General features: G+C 41.3%; 1 protein-coding gene across 9 annotated transcripts; it reads right to left on the bottom strand.

The window, feature by feature from the left end:
* Positions 1 to 316: 316 nt before the first annotated feature.
* On the bottom strand, positions 317 to 23,970 carry DGKE (diacylglycerol kinase epsilon). 9 transcript variants are annotated; one of them, XR_011423018.1, is made up of 13 exons: positions 23,774 to 23,927; positions 22,877 to 23,355; positions 15,802 to 15,961; positions 14,069 to 14,188; positions 12,127 to 12,270; positions 11,703 to 11,860; positions 11,298 to 11,349; positions 10,002 to 10,115; positions 8,873 to 8,944; positions 6,860 to 6,922; positions 6,322 to 6,449; positions 5,980 to 6,091; positions 4,377 to 5,591 (listed from the first exon to the last, which is right to left on the bottom strand). XR_011423018.1 is itself a non-coding variant. In XM_023652828.2 (12 exons), exons 2-12 carry the CDS (start codon positions 23,329 to 23,331, stop codon positions 5,412 to 5,414), a joined length of 1,695 nt encoding a protein of 564 aa, XP_023508596.1. In that variant the 5' UTR covers positions 23,332 to 23,355; positions 23,774 to 23,970; the 3' UTR covers positions 317 to 5,411. The 9 variants fall into 9 exon arrangements, 4 of the variants coding, with proteins under 4 accessions (XP_023508596.1, XP_001503369.3, XP_023508599.1 ...); XR_011423017.1 differs by having other exon boundaries at positions 23,556 to 23,774; XR_011423019.1 differs by having other exon boundaries at positions 5,243 to 5,591; positions 6,322 to 6,445; positions 23,774 to 23,947.
* Between the last annotated feature and the right edge of the window lie 408 nt (positions 23,971 to 24,378).

Here is a 24,378-nt window from a genome sequence, read left to right as displayed (position 1 = left end):
ACTGTACCAACTGAAAATGAGAACAATTCACTTCACTTATTTCATTCCATTTCCTGCTCTACTGTGCCACGAGCGTCTACACACATGGGAATGTGTTTCTCCTACGTGTCATTCGGGTGTGTACACTTTATGCCCTGAGGCTACAAAAGCCACGCAATATAATTTCATATTCTCCTTTCCATCCAAAAGTATCGGATCCAGAACTTGCCACATACTGTTGTTTGTCCCGCTGTGGACCAAGGACCGTCTTCTGTGAGACTAACTCAAAGCCACCGATTTTCTTATCGTTGTGTCAAAAAACAATACGGGACCATACTTTTTAAGTGCTGCATTTTTAATTTTATTAAAAACCAAGCAAACATCTTCAACATATCAAATGCTTTAATTCACATTTCCGTAGGCACTGACCACAATACAGACCAAACACAACAAAAGCAGTTAACCCGTGGTAATTGAGTGGTGGGTACACAGAACTGTGGCCAGAGTGGGGGAGAAAGTGCAAGAGGCCAGCTGGCTGCTTCAGAGAAGCCATCACAAGTGTCCTCGACACTGTGGGTTCACAGATCGCATTCAGTCAGTTCACCTGCAAGTGATCAGGGCCAAGGATTCAGGCTGCTCTAAGTTTGTACGAGACCATTACAAACCCGAGCGCCAGTTTATCCGTAGGGCTCATTCAAGCAGATGGAGTCCGAGAGAAAGGCTGCTGGCAGAGCCCAGAAGCGGGGCAATGAGAGCAAGTCTTCTTCTGAGCCCCTGTCATCCCACCAGTCCAGCGTCCTGCCTTCTTTAGGAATTTGCTCACAGATAGCCCAGCCTCATCATCAAATCAGGACGTCCTCCTGCCTAGACCATGTTGGAGGAACAAGGAAAGCAACCTCACTTTCCAGCTCTCTTTTCAACATGGTAAATCGGCATCACAAAGTGCTCCCTGATGGAGATTTCCCAGATTACAGTTCACCTTCTGTGAAGTGCGTTCCGCTCTGACACTTTTCCTTTAACAGCAGGGCATCCTCGCAGACTGAGGAAGCGTCCTAGGTCTAACAGCAGCAGTACACTGACATTTGTAGCTTCTGACTGACTGATTTTCTGCACACAGTTCCACCGTGACTAAGCTCAATCATTTAAGTTTTGTGAACTTCTGTATTAAAGGGTGACATTTTTTGATTCTTTCTCCAGAACCTTGGAATGTACCTTTTTGACACCAGCAAGCCTCATGCACCGACTACACAGTCAGGTTCATGGGGGTAAACGTGTGTGTATGTATTTACTAAATACACAGACCATTCCTATACTTCACTAAAATCAGAAATAGGAGGAACCAAGGCTAAGTCAGTGCTTCACTATCCAACAGAATGCCTCTAACACTTGTGAATGGCCAAGCGGCCATATTCCAAGCAGCAACGGAGACCTTCAAAATATTCTTTCCATCAAAAAACATGAGGTTTCTCAATATGTAAAAATCAGTAGAAAATTAACCAGGTGACAGAGTCATTAGAGTAGTGGCTTCCAAACCCTTTAAAAAAACAGTGGAATATTATTTTGCAAAGAGGAAGTATTTTACCTACTGAAATCCTATCTGAAGCAGCACCCAGCGTGGGGCTGCGCTGACCCAAGTGAGGAAGCAGCAGCCCCTGCGGGCCCACTCCACGGCCCCTGCAGCACTGCTTGTCCTCCAGCAGGCCAGGGATCATGGATCAAAACCTACGGTGCCACGCAAGAATCTGAAGCTACTGATTTGTATCCAACAGAGTTTAGACAAATATATCAATTTGGATATGATACGAACAAATTTTTCATAGGCTTCTTTTAGAAGAAAGATTTGGGGAGAAGAGGGTAGTTAGTGGAGTGAAGGAAAAACAATTTCAAGAACATCCAATTAATTCCACTTTTCTGCCTGGTATCCATGGGGCGAAAGCCCTGGGTGAACACATGAGGTACAGACCAGCAGCTGTGAAACCTCAGTGTGCAGCAGAAGTGCCTGAGGTGCTTGTTAATGACACCAGAGATGCCTATGTCCCGTCTCCAGAGACTGAGTCATCAAGTCGGGGTGGCCGGGTGTAGGCATCTGCACTGCTCCCCAGCTCCCAGGTGGTTCTGATGCTGCAGAAAGCCTGCAGTCCCACTGAGAGAAACAGGAGATGGGCCTGAAAGGGAAAATTTGAGAAAAGCAGGGGCATACTTTGCAAAAGCAAAAGCAAAACCAAAACCACCTCTTCTGTCTTGTTGCTGAGAATACATCTTCATTTAGATTAGGATAGAATAACAACACTATTTTTTCCTTTTGAATTTCTAGATATTTTACAAAAATAAATCTACCTACATGCCATTGTCCCAAATTAGGTAGAATTAAAAGAAAATTCTGAATATAAAGTGCTGGTTCTTGCTTCAGTATTACCATTTTGAGGGAAAACCACACAAACTATCACCTCTTCTATTGACCTTTTCGGCTGAACAAGTACAAATTATGTATTCGGATCCACATGAATCTGTAAATTAATACAACCTTTAAAGTCTTCTAGTTAGTGCAAATTTAAAATCCCGTAATATACGTTAAATACAATTTTACTTTATATTACAAATGCAAACTGTTTTTCTTTTGACATGCTGGTAGTATTCATTTTTACAGCACAAAAAGGACTTTACAATTTCTGAATCACAGTATATTTTACAACTCAAGTAGGCAACATTTCAAAAAGCAAATACTACACATTTTTGACACACCCTAAAAAAATAAAAATAAATAATTTTGACTATAAAATTTTATAAACATTAGCTACATTTAGGGTTCATAGCTAATTGTAGCAGAAAATCTAAAACACATTTAAGATCATGTAATGTTACCATTAGATGATCTGTATTTTAAGACATGAGTCAGTATGATTTCTATTAAACATGACAAAGCACTGAAAATGATCACTGTCTACTTGTGGGATCCGTAAGAGCTGCCAGGTATTCAGCATTTAAGCCACTAGGCTGACGAGGAGTTAGGAATGCGTTAGGACAGTAAGAGATGAGAGAACTCTGAAAACAGACATGGAGATAGGCTTTACTTCATACAGTTCTTCCTGAGGATGTAGAAGTTATTTTTTTTAAATCAAGACAATTTAAAACGGAACAGGAAAGTCTTGTGGCAAATTATTTTCTGTAACGTGTAGAATTCCTGGGCATGTAAACAACTGCTACCCTAATGTATAACTTGCAAACATGAGTCTTGTAAATTATACTTATTTAAGGCAAGTCATATGCCTACACATTTATTTGAAATGCTGGGGAAATGTGCCTAAAAAATAAGTGAATTTGCTACAATAAGGTATTTTATGATTTGGTATTCTGAAATAACTTTCTGAAACAAAAATCAGATCTGAGAGAATAATGAAACAGAAAACTTCATGAAGGATCAGTAGGAAAAAACCTCACTGGATTATGAAAATTGAAAAATCAATTTGTTTAAACAAATGAGGATGTTGTATACAAACCTGTTCTAAATCTAATGTAACATTATGGTTAGAATATAGTTTTAACAATTACAAAAAACTATATAGATATTTTGATTATTTTAATTCTGACATCCCAAAGTAACTATTTACTTTGATTATACAACCAGCACTGTGAATCATAAATAAGATACAGCCTAAAGCAACGTGAATTTAACAGTGTATTTATAAAATGTGCTATGTGTAACAATTTTGACCATGAATTAAAGAGTAAAACTCATTATATTAAAAACATGATCAGATAAAAGAAAATCTACAGAACTCTCCCACCACTGCAACAGGTTACCTACCATGAAAGCTGTATGAATAAGGAGAAAACATGTCTGCTCACGAAACCTTTCAACACTAGAATTTAGCATCTCCTGCTGAGATCTGGAAGAGGCTAATTTAAGCAAAAACAAGTATTTTATATAATGTACTGACTACCGTATACGCTACTAAGTTGTTCCTTCAAAACATGGCACAGGCCTGAAGGTGACTCAAATTTAAGTTGATGGCAATTCATGGATGACAGATTCATAATAGATGCTTAAGGGGCAGGCTGGTTAACAACACAAGCCTCGCAGAGCTGACTGTCAGACTTTGGTGAGTTTTTGGCAACTGAGGGTGACGTAAAACAATGAAACAAAGTTTCAGTTACCCACAAGTCGACTGCCAGTGCTTTCATTCCCCCTCTTTCAAAAGCATTGAGCAATATTTCCGAAGAATGAGAATATCTGGATAATATATGTCAGGAGAATTGAATTATGAGTTTTAATTACTTAGTCAATAGGCTACATTTCTATCTGACTGTGACAGAATTTATGTGACCCATTTAACTTATTAAATGAAGCCATATATTGTAAACACTAAACACAGGTATACCACATTAAAGAAAATAAATAAGTAAAAAAAATATATCTTTAATTTAAAAATAAATATGATATAAACATTTTAGCAGAGGACTGTCTGCTTCCCCAAGGGGAAAGTGTGTTAAGTCGTTTGTACACAAAACACTATTGTATTTCAAAATACTAGAAGACCAGTGAATTTTTAAAACTTAGCAGTCATTACTGAACTTTTTTTGAGCAATTAATCTAATAAATTTTCTTTAGTACATTTTTTTGAATTTTTGACACCACCTTTTAACCAAAAGAGAGGTTGGTGAACTGTCCAGCTCAGAACCCATGCGCTTCAATCCAAAGTGCTCTGAATGTTAACTTTTACCAATTATGTGGTTCTCTTTTGGCTGTACTGGGTTATAACAAGATGCTGAAATTTCAGCTCAACATGGCATTAACAGGGTTAACCAGATGACATTTGGGGTCTGAAAATGCTCCTAAAATAAAAATTATAATAAAACTTTTGGGTACTGTCTTGCCTTTATACTTCCCCTTTTAGGGTTTCCTGGAAATAGATACTTAGGGATCCACCCAGTGCTGGGCTGTAGGAAATTTTAAGGGGCAAGCTGCAGGAGGTTTGACACTAACCATCTCCTTTTAAAAAAGCAAGTGAATTTTTAAAATCTTGTTGGTGTCGCCACATTAAGAATTAACATGGAAATGACTTTTCCACCCCCATCCTGCTGGCTGTACAATGCGTCCCTCAGATGTGTGGTTCAAGGATGAGGAACGAGAGCAAATGCTTCAGAGTGAGTCCACTCTCGAATGGAAAGCCATGGAAAACATCTCACCTTCATGGAACATTCTGTGACTTTCTAAAGTTAGTGCTCTCCCATCAAAGTGTTCTGCTTTTAAAAAGAACCAACATTTGTAAACAACCGGAAGTCTGGCTGTTTTTGGAATGCTATTTACATAAATGTATACCCATTGTACTACTGGTGAAATTAGGACTAAGTAGTTGAGAACTTCCGCTTTTGGCTGAGTATGTGTCTACTCGTCCGTGAGGATCTGCCCTAAGTGTCCATTTCCCCACCATCTACTCAGCCTCCCTTACGTCCTCTTGATCCGAAGCACTAGAGATGTCATCGTCCGTTTGCTCTCCAGAGAAATATAACATCAGTGCGTGTGTCTTGTGAGTTATGGTTACAGTGCAGGGCCCCTGGGCCCACGGCTCCCCATCCACCTGCATTGGCATCATCGAGCACTTCAAAATCAGCTGGTAATATCGAACAAATAATCAGAAAAAGCGTCAGTTCCAAAAAGGTTCATTAAGGTCTTCCTTAATAATATCATCCACAGTCCCCTGACCCTTCTTAGGGACGTTTCTTAGCATCTCATTCTTAGAAAACTAATCCGAACACATCCTTATTCATTGATTGTTTAAGGGATTCTGTCCCACCAAACGCTCTATTTCTTCAGCTGGATTGAGGGCCATATTTCCTGTTTCTTTCCCAGCCCACTTGAGCCCCTGGTGGAGAGTGATCACCAGCACACGCTGTAACCCCTGCTTAAGGAAAGCTACAGAGTGTGTATTTTCTTCTACAGATCAATGGTGTAGAAATGGACTGGGACCAAGCAGCCTGTTACAGCAATATTTCACCTACCCGCACTGTATGTGCTTGCCCTATTCGAAAGGGATTTGCCAGTTTCACTTGAATCTGAGCACAGTGGAAAGACCCATACACTCCAACAACCTCCAGTAAACCATCATCATGCCTAGAATTGGAAAAAGGAAATATGGATTATATGATGCAATAAAATAAAATCAATCATGTCAGGACAATTACCTTTTAACATGGGTGGACCGTCAACTTATTAAATATTTATATTAACGAGGTATACAAAAAAGAAAACTTGAGGGAAAAATGCTAAAAGTCTATAAAGAACAACAAACTGCTTTGAAGAAGACAGTGATACAAAGAAAACAGACTGCACGCAGGACATACCTGGCTAGAGGGTAGGTCTCATCTCCCATCCCTTCCCACAGTCTGCAGCCACCGCCCCAGTATCCGATGTTCAGAACTATAATACCTTCCAAATTCGGCAGCTCTACTCGCTCCCCATCCAGTTCTAGCTTTAAAGAAATACAAGTATTAGTTACTATGGGGCACACTATTTCCAGACACAGCCACTTAGAATTCACAGCCATTTTCCTATTTATACGACGTGAGAGATGCACGTGTAAGAGAAGATACTTCCTACCCCTCACTCAAGGTAATCTGGTCTTTCCCACCTGGTTCAATGTTTGTTACAATACATGAATTATAACAAATGATTCTTTTTTCAGCCAAGGTCAATGATGTCCTTTTTGTTAAATCCCATGATTTTTTTCAGGCCTTATCTAACTTGCTGTTTCAAGAGGACCAGACACTGCTGACCCTCTCCCTCTTTTCCTGAAATATTCTCTTCCTTTGCTTTCCGGAACCCAGGCTCAACTTCTCTGGACGTTCCTCCTCAGGTGCTGCTGACAGCTCCACTTCCTACCTCGTGTCGACGCGCTCCTCACAGCGAGGTACCAGGCTCCTTCTTCTTCTCACGCCACAGACCCTGGAGGGAAATCTTAGCCACTTCCATATTGTTAACTGCCATCTTTGTGCTGACAGCTCTATTTTGCTGGTCCAGGAAAGTGAACTGGGCCAGATCTGTATATCTTACTGCCCACAAAACACTTCCAACTGACTGTGGCACCTAACACTCCTATGTACAAAACTGAGTTAAGCATCTTCTCTGCAACCCCCGCCAATCTCCTTCCCAGGAAAGAGCAGCACCATCCCCCGTGGCCGCCTAAGCCAGAAACCGGGAAGTCACCTTTGACTTCTCTGCCTTTACCCTCCACATCCAATTAATCACCAAAACCAGCTGTTACTACTTCTAAGTATCCATCCCTCTCCATCACTCCTAATAGTACCCTAGTCGCATACACCATCCTCTCTTCCCTAAAATGTTCCTAACTGGTCTGTCTCTAGCTTTACTCTCCTCTTATTCGTCTCTCTGAGCAGCTGGATTGACATGTATAAAATGCAAATGTCATCCTCTAATTACAACCCTTCAATGGCTTGACTCGTGCTCATGAGAAAATCCAAGCTCTTTAGTAGGCCAATGTGATCTGGCCTCTGTCCAACTCTCCAGCCTCAGCTCTTGCCTCTTTCCCTCCTGCGAGCTATGCACCAGCTTGAACTCACTCAAATAGGCCACGTTCTCTCCTGCCTACGGGCCTTTGCACATGCTGTTCTTAGCCAAGAACAACTTGCATCTCCTTCTTCACTCAGCTAACTCTTACTTAATTTTCAGATTCCAGCTTGTCACTTCTTCCAGAAAGACTTCCCTGTTAGTCACTTGCCTTAGACAGTTTCTCCAACCCCTGGGTTATGTATTGCTCTTATTTATTCCTATAAAACTGCATACTTTCCTGATCATATCCCTTCCCATACTGCACTGCACGTGGTTTAAATGTCTTTCTTCTCTCTAGACTGTAAACTTAGAGCAAGGAATTTATCACTGTATCCCCAGTACCTAGGTCAGTGCCTGGCATTTTGTATGTGGCTTCACAAATAATTTTTGTATGAATAAAATATCAGACAAAAAAATAAAGTGCTACCTCGTATGCTTCATTCCACCAATGCTACCAAAGCCCAGGAGAAAGGAAACACGATGAAGCAGAAGGATGCTTTCCTAACGGAAACCTTGCCGTGCCTTGCGCGCTGCGGCTGCAAAGGCTGTGAGCTAAGTGTCTGCTTGACCACGCCGCTCCCCGCGGCTTATGTAAAATCAGGCTCCTCACTCCCTGCTCAGTTTTTTCACTGTTTCCCAAGCTATTTATTGTTTGGCTCTTCCCTTTTTACTTATTTTACCAGGTGTAGGTTTTCTGTATTAATGTCTTTGCCGTTGCTATTAATCATTACGGATTCTCCTGGAAGCAAGCAAGGGACACATACGAGACTTTGCCATATCATGATACCAGGGATACTGTGGCAATAAGCATTCAAGAGTATCCCATTTTCACTGCTCATACATTTTTATTTGGCTTTAGTAGGTAAGAGCGATACATCACCACTGCAATCAACTGTTTCCACAACTGTAAACGAAACGAAACTCTGGGTTTACGCTTCCTCTCATGAGTCAGGCACTGTGTGAGGTAACTTCACATTGGTCATCGCGTATGAACGGAAGCTGCTGAGCATGAGTTAAACAGGCTCTGGAGTTAGCTGAACATGGGATCAAATCCTGATTACACATGTATTTGGGCACTGTGTGAATTTGGGCAAGTTACTTAATTTCAAATGGTTTTCTCTTCCGCATAATGAGAATATAACAGTACCTGCCTTACAGGGTTGTGGTGAGAATTTAGTGGGATAACGTGTAGAAAGCATTTGATCAAGTGCCTGGCACACATGCGCCACATATGTTAGTGAAATGCCTTAAGAGAAAATTCAGCATTTTTGTTTTAAAAAGAAAAACTTCAAAATCCAGAGACCGCCTAAAACTTTAAAAGCTTACCTCAACTTTTTTATTCAAATCTTTACATTCTTGCACTAAGCAATCTTTGGTTCCATAGAATAAGTAAACAGCCTAGGAGAAATGGACAGAAAACATGATATTAAGGCATTCTCACAACTGTAAGCAAGAATGAGACCCTGGCCCAGCTCCCTGGCACGCCTGCTGGGCCGGGTTTCCTTGGTGCGGACGAGACCCGGTGTACTGACGGGAAGAAGGCACACCAGTACTTTTGAGTTTAATTAGCCCATTTTTCAGGGGGAGTGTGGGATAGGAGTGGTATGTGCCCACATGGTGTTTCCTCCCAGTTTGTCCAAAAAGCTACATTTTATAAAGAAATACTCTATTAAAGTTAGAAAATTCCACCTTTTCCGAGTACTTCAAATTACTTAATGAAAGTAACAGAGAAATCTAGCAAGCATTTGATAATCACCTTCGAGTAGAGAAAGGCTGATGGAAGCAGAGACGTTAATTACCAATTGCACAAACAGCAATACTTACTGCCTTAGGAGCCATAGTAATAAAAGCAAACTATTTGTAAATTGGAAATATTTGTACAACAGAACCAGGAACAAAACTGTTCTGTGTTTATTTTTCACATCCTGTTGCTCAATCACCAAAAGTCATTAAAACAATTCCAAAACAAAACGTCCACCAAAGGCATCAGCTGTAACAGGAACCAGAGCAATGGTCTGAGTTAAAGGCCATGGTAAACAAACTGCTCCGTTTTTTTTTAACCTCATCTGCCTTTTGGAGTTTCTTCCACCCAATGAAATCTATTTTTCCATTAATGGCTTCGCCAAAAATTTATCCGCCCTAAAATTTCTTTCCAATTTTAGTTGCCATTTCAGTAAGATAAGCTACCATACATTCCATCTAGTTGCCATCTAAGTAGAACACGGTGTCAAACATTGTTACTTTGAATTTCAAAAAAATCTGTCATAGTTATAAAATACTTTAATAAAATACATCTAAGGATCTAATTTGACAGTCTTACACAAAACACAGCAGGCAAATGCTTCCATAAGGTAGTTCTATCAGCATCAACTTGAAAGAGCGCTAGATATAATTAACTATTGATTGTTACTGTACCTTCGGTGATAAGCAGGAAATGTTATGTTATCCAACACACCTTATTAAGAATTCTGCTAGAAAACAGAGACGGTGCCTTCTCACGATGAGCATGAAAATTGAGGGCCATGAGAGCATCAGGTCCAACAGAAAAATAGTTGTTCATCGTGAATTCCTGCGAAAAAGGGTAGGAATAAGCAGCAGATTAGGCTTCAGTCCAAACCTGTCATATATTAAATATGTAAATCTTAGTCTTTACGTTCTTTATGAAAATTTAATCCTTTCTGATTTTACTTTTCACACAGAACTATTTTATGCCATCCAGTGAAGTTTCCAGAAATAAAGCTTCAGAGGCTTTAGAGTTCAAAGGCTGATAACACAGATATGAATTTCACTTTCCACTTTGGTTTAATACGCTGCACCTCAGCTCTTATCATCTAGAAGGGCTCTACTCTGCACCCAGACCTTCCACTCCTGTTCTCCCATGACATTGCTTTCTACTTTCATTGCAACTCTCAGGATCTCAGCTCCTATCAGTCTCAACCCAGCCTCGTGGTCTCCCCTTAATTTATCTTACATCTCAACCCAGCGTGGACTCCTCAAACTGCATCTCCAGCTCTGTCTCGTTCCTGAGCAATAAGCCTGAATTTCCAACTTCTTGTTCAATGTGCCACACCCTCAAGGTTGATATGCCCAAATTCTAACTCATTTTCCTCCTACTCAAACCTGAAACTCTATTTTTCTTATATTGGTCAATGTCATTTCCATATATCCAGTCATAAAAACTGGAAATCTATTAGTAACACATATTTTCTCTCTTCCCCTAATGCCAATCAGCTGTCAAGTCTTGATTCGTCCTACCTCTAAAATGTCTGTGGATTGTCCTCATGCCTAACATTCCCCTGCTTCTGCCCTACTGCGGGTTTCCAAACTATTTCCATGCTATGTCCAGAGTATCTTTTTGAAAATACAGATCTGCTATCTCAGGATTATTTGCTACTTGCTACCCATGGTTTGCACCCTTTAGTCTCTATTTCCTCTGCCTGGAAAGTCTTTTGTTCCTTTCTTGTTGATCTCAGTTGTGTTCCCCTTTTAAGGACCAACTCACATGTCACTTCCCCCCAAATCTTTCCAGCCTGCTCTAGCAGGGCAGGACCAAGCACAGCTGCAGCCTGTTCTCTCCTCAGCACTGTTTACAGTCCAACTTGGGAGCTGCGCATGTGCGTTCCCTTCTGCTCCAGGACCAGCTCCCTGGAGATGGGCACTCTGCCTCTGTGCCCTCCACAGCGCCACACCTGTACAGAGGCCTCCAACGTCTCTGCTGAGACTTCCTGCAACTGAAGCCCTAAAAACATACCTTGGGTTTCCTTAAGTGGTAGTATCCTTTATTTGTTACTTGAACTTTCCACCTATAAAACAGAAGTTAAAAAAAAAATGAGCAATTACTACCAAATTAACTGCTAATTAACTAGAATGATCACCAATCAACTCTGGATGCCTGGTAGATGAGGTTCGCCTGGTAAAGCAGCACTGGGAAAGACAAGCATCTCTGAGTGAGCACGCAAACGCTGAGGGAGTACTCAGCCAACTGAGGGCCTCAGTCCTCACACGACACCAAATTATACAGCAACAAAAATACGACTAACGCAGTCTTTTACACTTAAATTACATTTAACTTTATAACCAAACAAGTCTTCATTTATGAACCAAACAATATTCCAAAAACTCAAGAAATCTACCTTTGGCAGGAAGTACAACCTACCTATCGAGTTTAATTCCATCTGCTTCCATCACATTTCTTAAGACTTGAGCCACTGGGATTTCTCCCGCATAACCTGTTCCCCAGCCCAGCGTGTTGGACAGATCGTTGCCTGTCCCCAGAGGCAGCACTGCAACCTGCGGGATGTATTCCTCTTGTCCCTAGGACACAGAAGGTAGTTAGATTTTTCTCTTCGGACTGTGTGTAGGGTAATCAAATTTGGTAAAATTTAAAGACCAAAGAAAGATACAAATACAAGAACAGTATGTTGTTTTGCTACAGGTAATGTCAACTGCTTAAGCATAACATTCAAAATTAGGGATGTCTTCTAATATTCATCTGCATAATCAAAAATACAACCAAAAATATTATATAATTATCTTGGCAATACTTCTGTGAAAGGCAAGTAGGTCTCAAAGATTGATACCTTAATCTTCATTTCATCAATTGCATCCAGGACCCAGCCCACAGTCCCATCCCCTCCACACACAAGCACACGAGCTGAGTAACAGGGAAGGAGAGTACAAAGCTGCAGGGCTTTGATAGGAGGAGTTTTAGTTACATCAAAAACCTAGAAATGAAAGAAAAGGGAAAAGTTATCACTGTCCTCCATTTGTGAGGATGATTTCCCTTCAGATGAGTACAGATACGGGGAAATCACACTCCTGGCTATGAGGCATTTGTTTTTAACAATAGCCAGGCACTGTGCCAGACTATACCCTTTGTGGCTCATCCCGACACTGACCCTACAAAGCACAAGTAAGCCTCATCCCATAGACCAGGAAATCAAGGTACAGAAGGTTAAATACCCTGCCGACGATTCCCCTGATAATTAACTGCTGACATATAACTCAATCCTACCGTCTATCCATTACACACACTGCCTCCTTCCTGTTCACAGGAAACCAGAATGTGCTAAGTTCACCTTTAACTAGTGCTTCATATTTTATACGGAATTTTTAAAATCCTTTACTAGTGCAAGTTGGTACACATTTCTGGAAAATTATTTTGTAATATGCATAAAATGACGTAAAGATATAAGAATCCTTGATATCTATAATTCTGTAAATATCCGGGAAAATACTTCAAAAGATGAAAATGCCCTGTGTATAAAGGTATTCAGTGTGGCATTATTTATAGTTGTACTACCTTGGAGAGAAACTCAGCCTCCAACAGCAGGAGACTGGACAAATTTATTATGATATATCCATTTGACTGATTATCTTAGTCATTATACGTGTAATTATAAGGATTATGCTGCAATATGGAAAAATATTTATACCTTTAAGTAAAGAAAATAGAATGCAAACCTGTATCTAGATTATTGACACAGTAATGTTGACATGTAAATGCAGAGACAATTCATGGAAAGAACATGCACAAATGAAAACAACTGATGTATTTGTGTGGGGAAACCTTTCCTTTTTTTTATCATTTTTTATAATTTCCTTAAGTTGTATAATGTTGAAAGGGAAAAATACAAATTGGCAGGCAGAAAGCTATTATTGCATTTCTGATTGTGGCACAATGGGTTGTTTAGTTTTTCAAAGTAGAAGCTGCTAGCATGTAAACTCCATCTTTATGGTGTGGTCCTTTTTTTCTTATTTAAATTGAGGTCTAACTTACACATAATAAAATTCACCCATTTAAAGTGAACAATTAAATGATTTTTACTAAGTTTACTGAGTTGTGCAACCACTACCACGATCCGGTTTAGAACCTTTTCATCGCCCCAGTAAGATCCCTCAACGTCCATGTGCAGCCGCTCCCAACTTCCCGCCCCAGCCTAGGCAACCACCAACCCGCTCTGTGCTGCTAGGTTCCCCTTTTCTCGACAGGTCATGTACACGGAATCATACAATGTGGGCCCCCTGCAGGCTTCCTTCACTTAGCATGTTTTTGAGGTTCATTCATTGTAGTATGTAGGTCATTTGTTCCTTTTCATCAGTGAATAAGATTCCACTGTATGGGTACACCACATTTTGTTTTATCCACTCACTGATTAATGGACAGTTAGTTGTTTCCACTTTATGGCTATTATGAATAATGCTGCTATGAACATTTGCATAATAGTCTTTGTGGGACATATGTTTTCCTTTCCCTTGGGTAGCTTCCTAGAAATGGGATTGCTAGCTCGTATGGTGAATTTATGTTTAACTTTTTAATAAACTGCCAAACTGTTTTCTAACGCAGCTACACCCTTTATTTCCCCACTACGGAAGTGCCTCTTTCTCCACATGTTCAAATGGCTTGATAATTTTATAATTATTATTCTTTTCTATAATCAGGTGATTACTGGTTTAAAGCATTAGCCATTACAGTTTAGAGAAAATGAAAAGATTAATACAGAAAGTTTTCTCTTTAGTTACCTGGACTGGATTCAGGAGGATCCTAAATTCTCCCAACAGTCCTTCTCCCATGTTAGTTCCACTACGAGAGTTGGCCAGGATTATTAAAGGAGCCCATTGCTTTCCAAGCTTAGAGGCTAGCTGAAAAATTAATGCGAGTGAAAAGGGTTTAATATCTCAAAGACGGTGAGCAACAAATTTTTAATTTCTTGATAAAAACAACGCTGTAAATTTGCTGAGAGAAAAACAACTATCCCAGTACAGTCAATACATATAGAAATCAAAGAATTCTCAGGGTGGAAAGAGACCTTAGAGATGAACGAATTTAACTGGCACTTCCTGTATAATTCTCTTCTACATTACTCTAGATGGCCATCCAGCACATGCTCGGACACTCATGTAAGAAGGAACTCACTAACAAGGCAGCCCCTTCCACTGCTAAGTCAAATTATTAAAGAGTTTTGACTTAAATTGAGTTTAAAAATGGGTCTTTCAATAACTTTCATTTATTGTTCTAATTTTGCTTCCTGAGACAACTAGAAATGATTTCATTTTTTCTTCTATGCAGCCGTTGGGCTCAAACACCTGACACATTATAGCTTTTATTAGTCTTGTCTCCCAGGCAATACATTTCAAGCTCTTTCAACTGTTCATAGAATGGACTTGATTTTCTCTGCTCTCTTATCTGGACTGTCCTTTTCTGCATATATTCCAATGTACTTTAGTCTGAAAGTTTTTCTCTTTTTTAAATGGGGTACTCAGAAATAAAGATTCAAGAATCCAGATTTCTGCAAAGCCAAAGTTAAATGAAATTTATGTTTTTCTAACCTATTTCTTTCCTCTGCCCTTCTCCTTGTGAATGTAAACATTAATGAAGATGTTCCATGGTTGTACTTACTGATTCTCATCTCTTGTGATCTTAGGTTGAATTCAGATACATAAGGGACTGTACATTTAAAAAATACGTATTACAACAACATTAAACATAGTGTTTCTAAATTTTAAAATGCCTCTTTCTTTTGGAGGAATATTGACAAAGATGACATTTAAGATATAAAATCCTAACCTGGAAAAGACACAATTTAATTTTAAAATAAAATAGTTCAATTTAATTTTGGCATATTAAAGCAGGAAATAAATGCAAATTTTATAGTTATTCCCTAAAAGCTACATAAAGACTGAGAGATACATTTCTATCAATTTTCATACACACACACACTGCAGAGTGCTGCTGACAGCTTTAATGTTCAACATTACTTGTGGGGACATCTAACGCGCAATGTTAACTTATCTCCAGGCACCCATGTAAAGTTCCAAATGGAAAAATTCTTTTAGAACAACATGTGAGGAAAATCAGTGCTTTCTTTTCACTGGCAATAAGCTTGAATCCCTTAGCTGGCTGTTCACCAGAACCATCTGAGGACCCTAAAAAAATATGGATTCCTGGGACCTACCCTGGACCTACTAAACCAAAGGGGATGGAGGTGGACTCAGGAATCTGTATTTTTAAAAAGCTCCCCAGGTGATTCAGATGCAGGCAGTGATTCAGGAACCACTAATCTAACATTTCCAATCTCCCTGCAGACACGAAAGAACTCAAGAGCCAAAATCTGTGGCACATCTCTAGGAACTGGGCAGGGTTTTACGGCTTACCACAATGATGCCTCTCTCACACACAGTCGTAATTCTCTCACACACTGACTTAAACAACTTTTTGGAAGTCAGTTATATAACGAAAAATAAACTGTGATTACCAGTGCGTAATCTGTTTTTTTGTCTTTACGCATCTGATTAATAGAGGTTAAATAACTTGGTGGGATGATGAGGTTTTTGAATTCTCCAAAATCACACTCTTCATTCCTTAAGCTATTTTTCATGCACTCATCATGTACTGTTTTCTGACACCAAATGCACCTAAAGGAAGGAAGAAACAAAGACAATAATTAATTTTAAACCATAATCTTACTGGTCTGCAGACCAATCATTTTTGTCAAAACAATTAAAACAGTAATTTCATCACCATTGAGCATAAAATCTGGCAAATAAAAGATTTAGGATTGTATCTGCATAGCCAAAACAGAGCAATAAAGTGTGAACGTATTTGGCAGTTTAACCTAACAGTGGTTCTTATAGTGTGGTCTGGGGCCCCCAAGATCCTTTCAGGGCATCTCTGAGGTTAAAATCATCTTAATAATAATATTAAGAAGTTATTCCAGGGCCGGCCCCATGGCCAACTGGTTAAGTTCGCGTGCTCGGCTTCAGTGACCCAGGGTTTCGCTGGTTCGGATCCTGGGTGCGGATATGGCACCGCTCTTCAGGCCACGCTGAGGCTGCATCCCACATGCCACAATTAGAAGGACCCACAACTAAAATATAGAACTATGTATTTGTATTTGGGGATTTGGGGAGAAGAAGAAAAAAAAGACTGGCAACAGATGTTAGCTCAGGTGCCGATCTTTAAAAAAAAAAAATGGATGTTATTCCACCTTCATTCTCTCAAAAGTATACAGCAGTTTTCCAGAAGATGTATGACATGTGTTATATTCATAAGCTGAATGCAGAAAGGGGATAGATAGGAGAATCTAGCTGACTTCTAAGCCAACGAAATGTACCAAAAGTGTAAAACAACGTCACTCTTTTCACTAAATTTTCACTTATTTTCATAGAAATACTTATGCTACCATTACTGTTATTTTAAAAATGAATATCTAAATGACTGCTTAGTTTTAATTTATAACACGGTAAATATCAGTAGATAAAATCCACACAAAAAAAGCTGGTCTAGAACAATGGTTTTGTGCATTGATTATTTGCGCTTTGGCTGAAGTAAATTTGTGAGGCTAAAGTCTCAAGGCTTAAATGCCCGCTGGCCTGGGTCCCCGAAGCGCTCAAGGGCCAGCTTGAAAATATCTTACCTTATAACCATCTGCGAACACTTTAGTAAAGGCAGTAAAATGGTGAATTTCTTGTTGGGGGTTAATACAAAACTAATCTGTATGTTTGCATTTGAAACACAGACAAAAGACATTTACATTCAGATTTGCCTCTACCTTTGGACCCATGGGTGAAACAAGCAGAGAACAGGGCTGGTAAACGGCCTGGTTTCTATTATTAATCTGCTAAGTATTTAATCCACTCACAGCTAAGGCGGATCTAACCCTACAGACAAAAGCAGGCCGAGGGAAAATAATGGTTACAATTAAATGAATAATGAAAAAAGAGAGGATAGAAACTCTTTCACCCCAGGTTAACTCTCTGGGACTTCTATTTTAAGGTTGTTTTTTCCAGTTGGATGTTCAGAGTTGTCAAGCAATCGCTGCTATTTACTCAAGAGTCCTAGTTCCTGCTAACAGGAGAGTTATCTGCATGATCTGCTCAAGAGAAAACTGTGAAACAACATGCGTGGTAACCAGTGCTAATACTCGCTTTCAAACTGAGCTTGAGAAACTACAACAGACCGCTTAGGCAGCCAAAGCACACCACCTCCACCTCCCGCTCTACTATTAACTTTACAACGGTGTATTATTATTGAAAATAACTCTAAAGGATACTCGCTGAATTATTCCGCGATGGTTTCCTCTGGGAAGGAAAGAGGGAGGGAGGGATGAGAAGAACATTCACTTTTTACTCTATATTTCTCTTGTATTGTTTGAGTTTCTAAAAACCAAATATGTTCATGAACTGCTTGTATAAATTTTCTAAATTGGATTTTAAATAAGGTAATATCAGCTTACGCTTGAGAATTTAGAAAATACAGACATCAAGTAAAAATCATCCCGAGACAGTTACTCTTAACTTTCTGATGTACTTGTTCTCAGTTGTATAGTGCACATATGTTTGTTTTTCAGGTTAAGGATATAATGTGTATATATCTGGGTAGTATTTTTCTTCCCACATTGTATCATGAATATTGCCCTATGACATTAAATATTTTTAAAAAATATGGTTTGTAAAGAATGCATAATATCATATCACATGGAGATATCAATTTATTTACCCCTCCCCCTATTTTTTTGGTGAGGAAGATTCGCCCTGAGCTAACACCCGTTGGTAGTTTTCCTCCATTTTTTGTATGTGGGACACCTCCACAGAGTGGCTGATGAGAGGAACAGGTCAGTGCCCAGGATCCGAACCTGTGAACCTGGGCTGCGGAAGCAGAGCACACCGAACTTTAACCACTCGGCCGTGGGGCCGGCCCCCGACCTTTCTTTTTTTTTACATTTAGATAGTTTTCCTACGTATAAACAACATGATGAACAACCTTAAACATAAATGAGATTGTTTCCCTGGAGTTTCAGAAGTTAAGTCAATGCATTTTCCTCAGGTTCTAGATACGTGTGTCCAGTATGCTTGTTACCAGTCAAGAAGGTGTCCATCATGTAACACTTGCTAATACCGCTCATCAGCACTTAAAGACTTTTCCTTGATAATCTGATAGACAGGAAAAGTATTTTATTGTTTTAATTTGGAGGTCTTTGATCACTAGGTGAAGCTGAATTTTTTTTTGCCTGCTTTTGTAAATTGATTTACACCCTATATTCATCTTTTACTAGGTTTCAATAACTGTATGCACTTTTTATTTATGTAGGAAATCAACTTTTCTGTTAAATTGATTGCAAGCTTGTTTCAGTTGTCTTTTAAATTGACCTTTTTACTGTACTTTATTTTTTCATAGATAGGTCAGTATTTCCCTTTGCAGTTTATTTAAATGCTTTTATTCTTCGAAGTCCTTTACCATTTCCAAATAAGATAAATACCCACCTATAGTTATCCCCCTGCCCCCCAATTCTGTTTCCACACTTCTGTCTTCAATGCAGTGCTTCTTAACCTTCTGGGGCCACAGATCCCATTGAGAATCTCGTGAAAGTGTCAGGCTTTCCTGGAACCTTTTTGAAGAACTAGGAACCCCTGGTTAATCCATTGGGAGTTAATTTTGGTGATACTAGTGTACAGCAGGATACGAAGATTTAACTCTTTTCCTCTCAAAAAGCACTAGGCACTAGTCCTAGCAAGATTTATAAAATCATCTTTTCTGTTCCTGCTGATTTGTGACACCTTTTCTCCTTTACTAAATTTTCATAAATTTCAGAAAAGATTCTTTTAACCAAGATGATGGCTATTATCAGCCTTTGCTCTGTAAAGGTAAAGCCAAGAGGCTTACTAGTTATTTGACATTATACTTTTCCTTAGAAATATCATACTCAAAATTGAGACCTATTCTCTTCACATATTTTGTAATTAGTATTTAACTCAATCTAGATTTCAAACCTGACGGGAAAATAAGACAGTTATAATGTGTTGATATCTTATTTTAGTTTTAGCAATCATGTCACTGAGTAATTGCTTCTGATTTTTTCCCCAACTTTTTATTTTGAAAAATCTTAAACCTATACAGAAATCAAAAAAAGAGCAAAATGAATACCCTTAAACCAACCCTTCACTCTAATTCTTAATTTTTTCTCCCACGTTTGCTTTCTCTCTTTCAATATAAATTCATATACTGCTAAATCATTTGAAAATACATTGCAGACATTATGAGATTTCACCTCTCAGTACTTCAAGCAAGTATTTCCAAAAAAAACAGGATGGTCACCCTGCTTTTTAAAATGTTGTGCATCAAAAATTTTTTTATAGTGAACACAGGTACGCCCACCACCTACATTCCAGCATTAACATCTTACTGTAATTGCTCTGTTATATTTTATCCATCCATTAATCCATTTTATTTTTGGTGCATTTCAAGTAAATTTCAGAAAACAGAATACTTCCTAAATACCTCGGCAAGCACACATATCATTACTTGGATTCCATTATTCGTTTACAGGTGTTTCTTCTTTTGATGTAAAATTTACATACAATGAAATGTATAAATCTGTACGTTTGCTGAGTTTTGACAAATGAACATATTCATGTAACTAAAACCCTTATCAAGACAGAGAACATTACCCTACGTGCGATTCTTGCGCAGGAGTTTGACTGCATTATGCTTTTAAAAAGAACTTTCACAAAGGAAAACAAACTGTTGGCAACACTGCTTATTATTTTCTCTACAGATACCTGTTGACCACAGCGCTCTTCCTTAGTGGGCTGGAGGAGGCAACAGAATTATACGTGAAGTTGAGATGGTCATTTATGAAATTCACACTAGAACACGGGTTGGCAACTACAGATCCATCTGCTGCCTGATTCTGTGAAAAAAGTTTTACTGGAACACAGCTACACTCACTCATTTATGTGTTGTCCATGGCTGGGTTTGTACTCCCATGGACGGTAGAGTTAAGTAATTATGACAGACCACACGGTCTGCAAGCCTAAAATACTTAGTTTTGGCTCTTTACAGAAAAAGTTTGCCCACCTCTGCTCTAGAAGATGACTTGGTATCTATCATTGTTTCAGATAATTAATGAAATGAATAAAAATGTACCAATAAAACACAGAAACGTAAAATTTAAGATCAAAGCCAAGACTAAAGTGGCCAATGTAATTACCTATCAAGAGTCAGAAACTTTGTTTTATTAATCAGCGTGCATGTGTGTGCGTGTGTGTGCGTGTGTGTGTGTGTGTGTGTGTGTGTGTGGTGGGGGTGGGGGATGGAATGTAATGAAGAAAAGGTCTTACAAACAAATAAAAAGGCACCTTAAGTTTTCCTAATGAGAGACAGAGCACCATGAGGAACACAGGTTTACTTAACAAATGTAATGAGTGCTTAACAATATAACCTGATTCCCTATTTCTGTCAGAAGAGAGGTGAGCAGAAGGAAAGGAAGTACAGGGAAGGGACGATAAGTTACCAGCTGCCGGAATACACTGTCGTGGTTGGGGGTAGATGCAGGAATACACACAAAAAAGAAAAAAACATACAGGAAGGTAGAGTCTAGCACAGAGCCAGCAGAAAATAGATGCTCAACGTGTGAGAATCAAACAAGGACGGAATGCATATAAACTAAAGGGCCACTGTCACTTACTCTGCAGTCTGACTGGGCTGCAGGCTTCAGAATCAGTTACCACCTGTCATTACCACCCCGTGAAATGCTAACTTGTTCAACAGTCTTCCGAGTTCACTTAAAATCCTGGCCTTCTCGAGAGTGTCATGCAGACACGGTCTGGGTAAATTCCAGAGAGGGACAGTCCGGTCTGTGTCTAAAGGTTCTAAATAGATATCTTTGTTTCTCTTTCTAAAATATTCTCACAAGGTCACAAGAGACTGTAATCCTGCATAAAACTAATGGCTAAAATAAATCAGAACATTGCAGAACATGTACAACTGGAGGACACTGTGCTCTTTTCTCCTGGGAATAATCAACACTTCCTAAATTACACACAGACAATTTCTGTTATGGGTGAGGGGTTCTAGCATGCTGGGAACAGACTGTTCAGGAACCCTAAAGACGAGCTAATAAGGAAAAGGAGATCTATCATCATAAACATCCAGTGCGCTCAAAGGGGAGGACAGAAAATCAAGGACAGAGGCTCATGTCTAAAAAGGTACACAAATACAGCTGTGGTTCTCCGACGTTAGAATTATCTGCAGGACCTGCTAACGCAAAGACTGCTGCTCCCCAGCCCAAGTTTCTGATTCAGCTGGTCTGGGGTGGGGCCAGAGTTGCCAGGAAAAACAGAAGATGCTCAGTTAAACTTGAATTTCAGATAAACAACAAACAATTTTTTGGAATAAGTGTATCCCAAATATTGCAAATATTTTGTTTGCTAAATCTGGCAACCCTAGAATTTGAATTTCTAACAAGTTTCCAAGTGATGTTGCTGGTCTGGAAACCTTCCAGAACTGCTGGGATACAGGATATTATGCCATTATCAAGAAGCAAACATTTGGGGGCAAGGGTGGGTAGAAGATCAGGCAAGGGTTCCTGGATGAAAAGGCACAAGATGATTCTTCAAGGACGCCTAGAAATTGGCCAGGAGGAGAATACTTAAGACAGAGAGAAAAGCCTTGAGAAAAAGAAGGGCAGTAGGAAAAAGCCTGATATTTTAAGGAAACCACAACCAGCCTGATGTCGCTGGCACACAACGTTTAATGTAAGGTACTGGTAGATAAGCTAGAAGGGCAGGCAGGGTCCAGAGAGCATGCGGGACCTTATGTACTGTGTTCAGCACCCGCAGTTAACACTGAAAGACCATCAGCGTAAGTGACGGGAGCAAGTGATGGGTTTCAAGCAGAGCAGGGACTCAGCCAGATATATATCTCTACAAATACCATTCGAGTGGAGGATCAGAGAACCATGATTTGTTAAGGAGTATCTGAAATGCAGTTAAGATATTTATGGAAGCCATTTTTTTCTAATTTTGCATGGACGCAAAGAAGGGAAGGAAATAATACTCAATTCATGTCTTCTTTCCAACTAATCCCGAATCTTCAAGACCAAAGTTTACCTATAGAGAGATTATGAAATTCCTTTAAAGACACTGGTAACCTAGCTCTCACTGATGCCAAACCGGTAACCTAGTCTCACTGATGACTTCATTTTTCCCTACGTAAAACGGAGATAATCAATAGGGACAAAAGCTAAAACATAACACACAGTGGCCATGAAGTATGAAGTATGAAGTACTCAGAGAACTTTGGATGAAAGTTGAGAGCCAAATTTTATCACACAAAAGGGCAGGTTGGCTGAGAAGTGGAGGTTGGATGCAGCATCTCGGCAAATGACGACAAAGCTGCCCCGCTCCTACGTACAACAATTATTAGCTCGCTTCCTCGAAGTGGGCAGTTCAGGCCATTTGCAGAGATCCAGGCAGGCCTCTACGCCTACTCCAGGAAATCCTGCCTCCTACCACGCATTCCAGGACAATCAGTACCCACAAAGGCCATACCTGTAATCGCAGAGCTTGGGCTGAGTGCCGCACTGCTGCTTGCAAACCACACAGTAGCTGCACAGGGGCACGTTGCCCCGGATCCAGTGGTGGGGCATGGCGTCCAAGGCCCTGCCCTCATTCTTGAGCATGATCTCCTTGCACTGGAAGCGCCTGTCGGCGTTCTTGAGGCAGCCCTCGTCCACGCAGAGCCCGCAGCAGTCGCAGAAGGCCCCCTGCAGAATGTGCTGCGCGCACACGCAGCAGTAGGTGGGCTGGCTGAACAGGTCCGTGTCGCGCCACCCGTGCTTGCTTTTGCGGAAGATGTCCCTGCGGTGCAGCTGCCGGCGCGACCGCTGGAGGCTGCACCAGAAGGTGATGAACACGGGCAGCAGCACCGAGCACAGCGTCCACAGGACCAGGTGCCCGTCCGCAAACAGGCCCTCGGAGGGCGCCGGCCGCTTCTCCCCCTCCATCGTCTCTCCAAGGACGATTCCGCACTAGAAGAGAAACAGGCGGGGTCCACCTGGGGTTCGCCAGCCCCGCCCCGCCCTCCTCCCTGCCTGTTAGGGAAAACGGAGGGCGCCGTCTGTCCTGCGGCTCCGCTCTCTCCAGGAAGGAGCACGCGCACCGTCTTCCCCGCGGCTCCCCCTCCCGGGTGCTCCGAGGGGGCGGCGCCCGGCGGAGCCACACTGCGTACCCTCTCTCCTCCTCCGGCCTCGCAGCCGCCCCGCATCTCGCCGGGCATAGGGAAGGGTGCGATCAAAACGCACAGGCCGCCCCGCGCGGGAGGCGGGCGCGATGGCGCACGTGGGCCGCGCGGCGTCGGCGGGCGTCCGGAACCGTTAGCCCGGCCCGCGTCTCCTTCCGCTCCCGCAGGGCCCCGCGCACCTGCCCCTCCCGCCCCTCGGGCCCTACCTCGCTCCAGGGGCCGGGCCTCAAGCCGCCCTCCCGCCTTCGCGCCTCCGGGCCTGCCGGGGCGCCAACGCCCGCGAAGAGGCGGAGCGAGCGGGCGCGCACGCCGAGCCAGCCGAGACGGGTGGGGGGGGCCGCGGGCGGGGCCTGCAGCGCGAGCCCCGGGGCGGGGCGGGGCGGGGCGGGGCGGAGGCGTGAGGTGGGATGGGAAGGCCTTCGGGGGCGGGGCCTCGGGGAGGGGTGGAGCTGGGCGGAAGGGGCGGGACCCGTGGGTGTGGCTTAGGGGGAACGGTGGGCGGAGTAACAATAAGGCAGGGGCGTTAGAGAGGCAGGAGGGTGGATCCCTATGTCTGTAACCATAGAAAGTTCTAGTATGAATGATTTACAGTATGAGTGAAGCTTCTCCATCCCCCCTCCTCCTCACTGTCTGGTGTGGAGTGGAGCTGGCACCGTTTTGAGAGTGTTATATACTACAGTCCAACTCAAAAATTGACGGATGCCGCCTGCGCTCTTGCTGGTTGTTAAACATATACTGACCAAGGGCTTGCTATATATGACCAAGGCCAAGCACTGTGCAAGGAGCCCCAGTTCTCAGGGAGCGCCAGGCC

Source organism: Equus caballus, chromosome 11 (genome assembly GCF_041296265.1).
Source record: "Equus caballus isolate H_3958 breed thoroughbred chromosome 11, TB-T2T, whole genome shotgun sequence".
In the NCBI taxonomy this organism is placed as follows: domain Eukaryota; kingdom Metazoa; phylum Chordata; class Mammalia; order Perissodactyla; family Equidae; genus Equus; species Equus caballus.
The sequence above is the reverse complement of the archived record's forward strand: the minus strand, read 5'-3'. Positions and strand labels throughout refer to the sequence as shown.

What these genes read in the sequence shown, in the direction of transcription:
- DGKE (XM_001503319.6), bottom strand. Translation starts at nt 23,603, where the DNA reads ATGCCCGGCGAGATGCGGGGCGGCTGCGAGGCCGGAGGAGGAGAGAGG. An exon ending in CTAGCAGAATTCTTAATAAG is followed by an intron (nt 8,945 to 10,001) that starts GTGTGTTGGATA and finishes CATTTCTCCTAG; the next exon opens with GCTGTTTACTTATTCTATGG. An exon ending in ATTTGAATAAAAAAGTTGAG is followed by an intron (nt 6,450 to 8,872) that starts GTAAGCTTTTAA and finishes ATTTCTTTAAAG; the next exon opens with CTAGAACTGGATGGGGAGCG.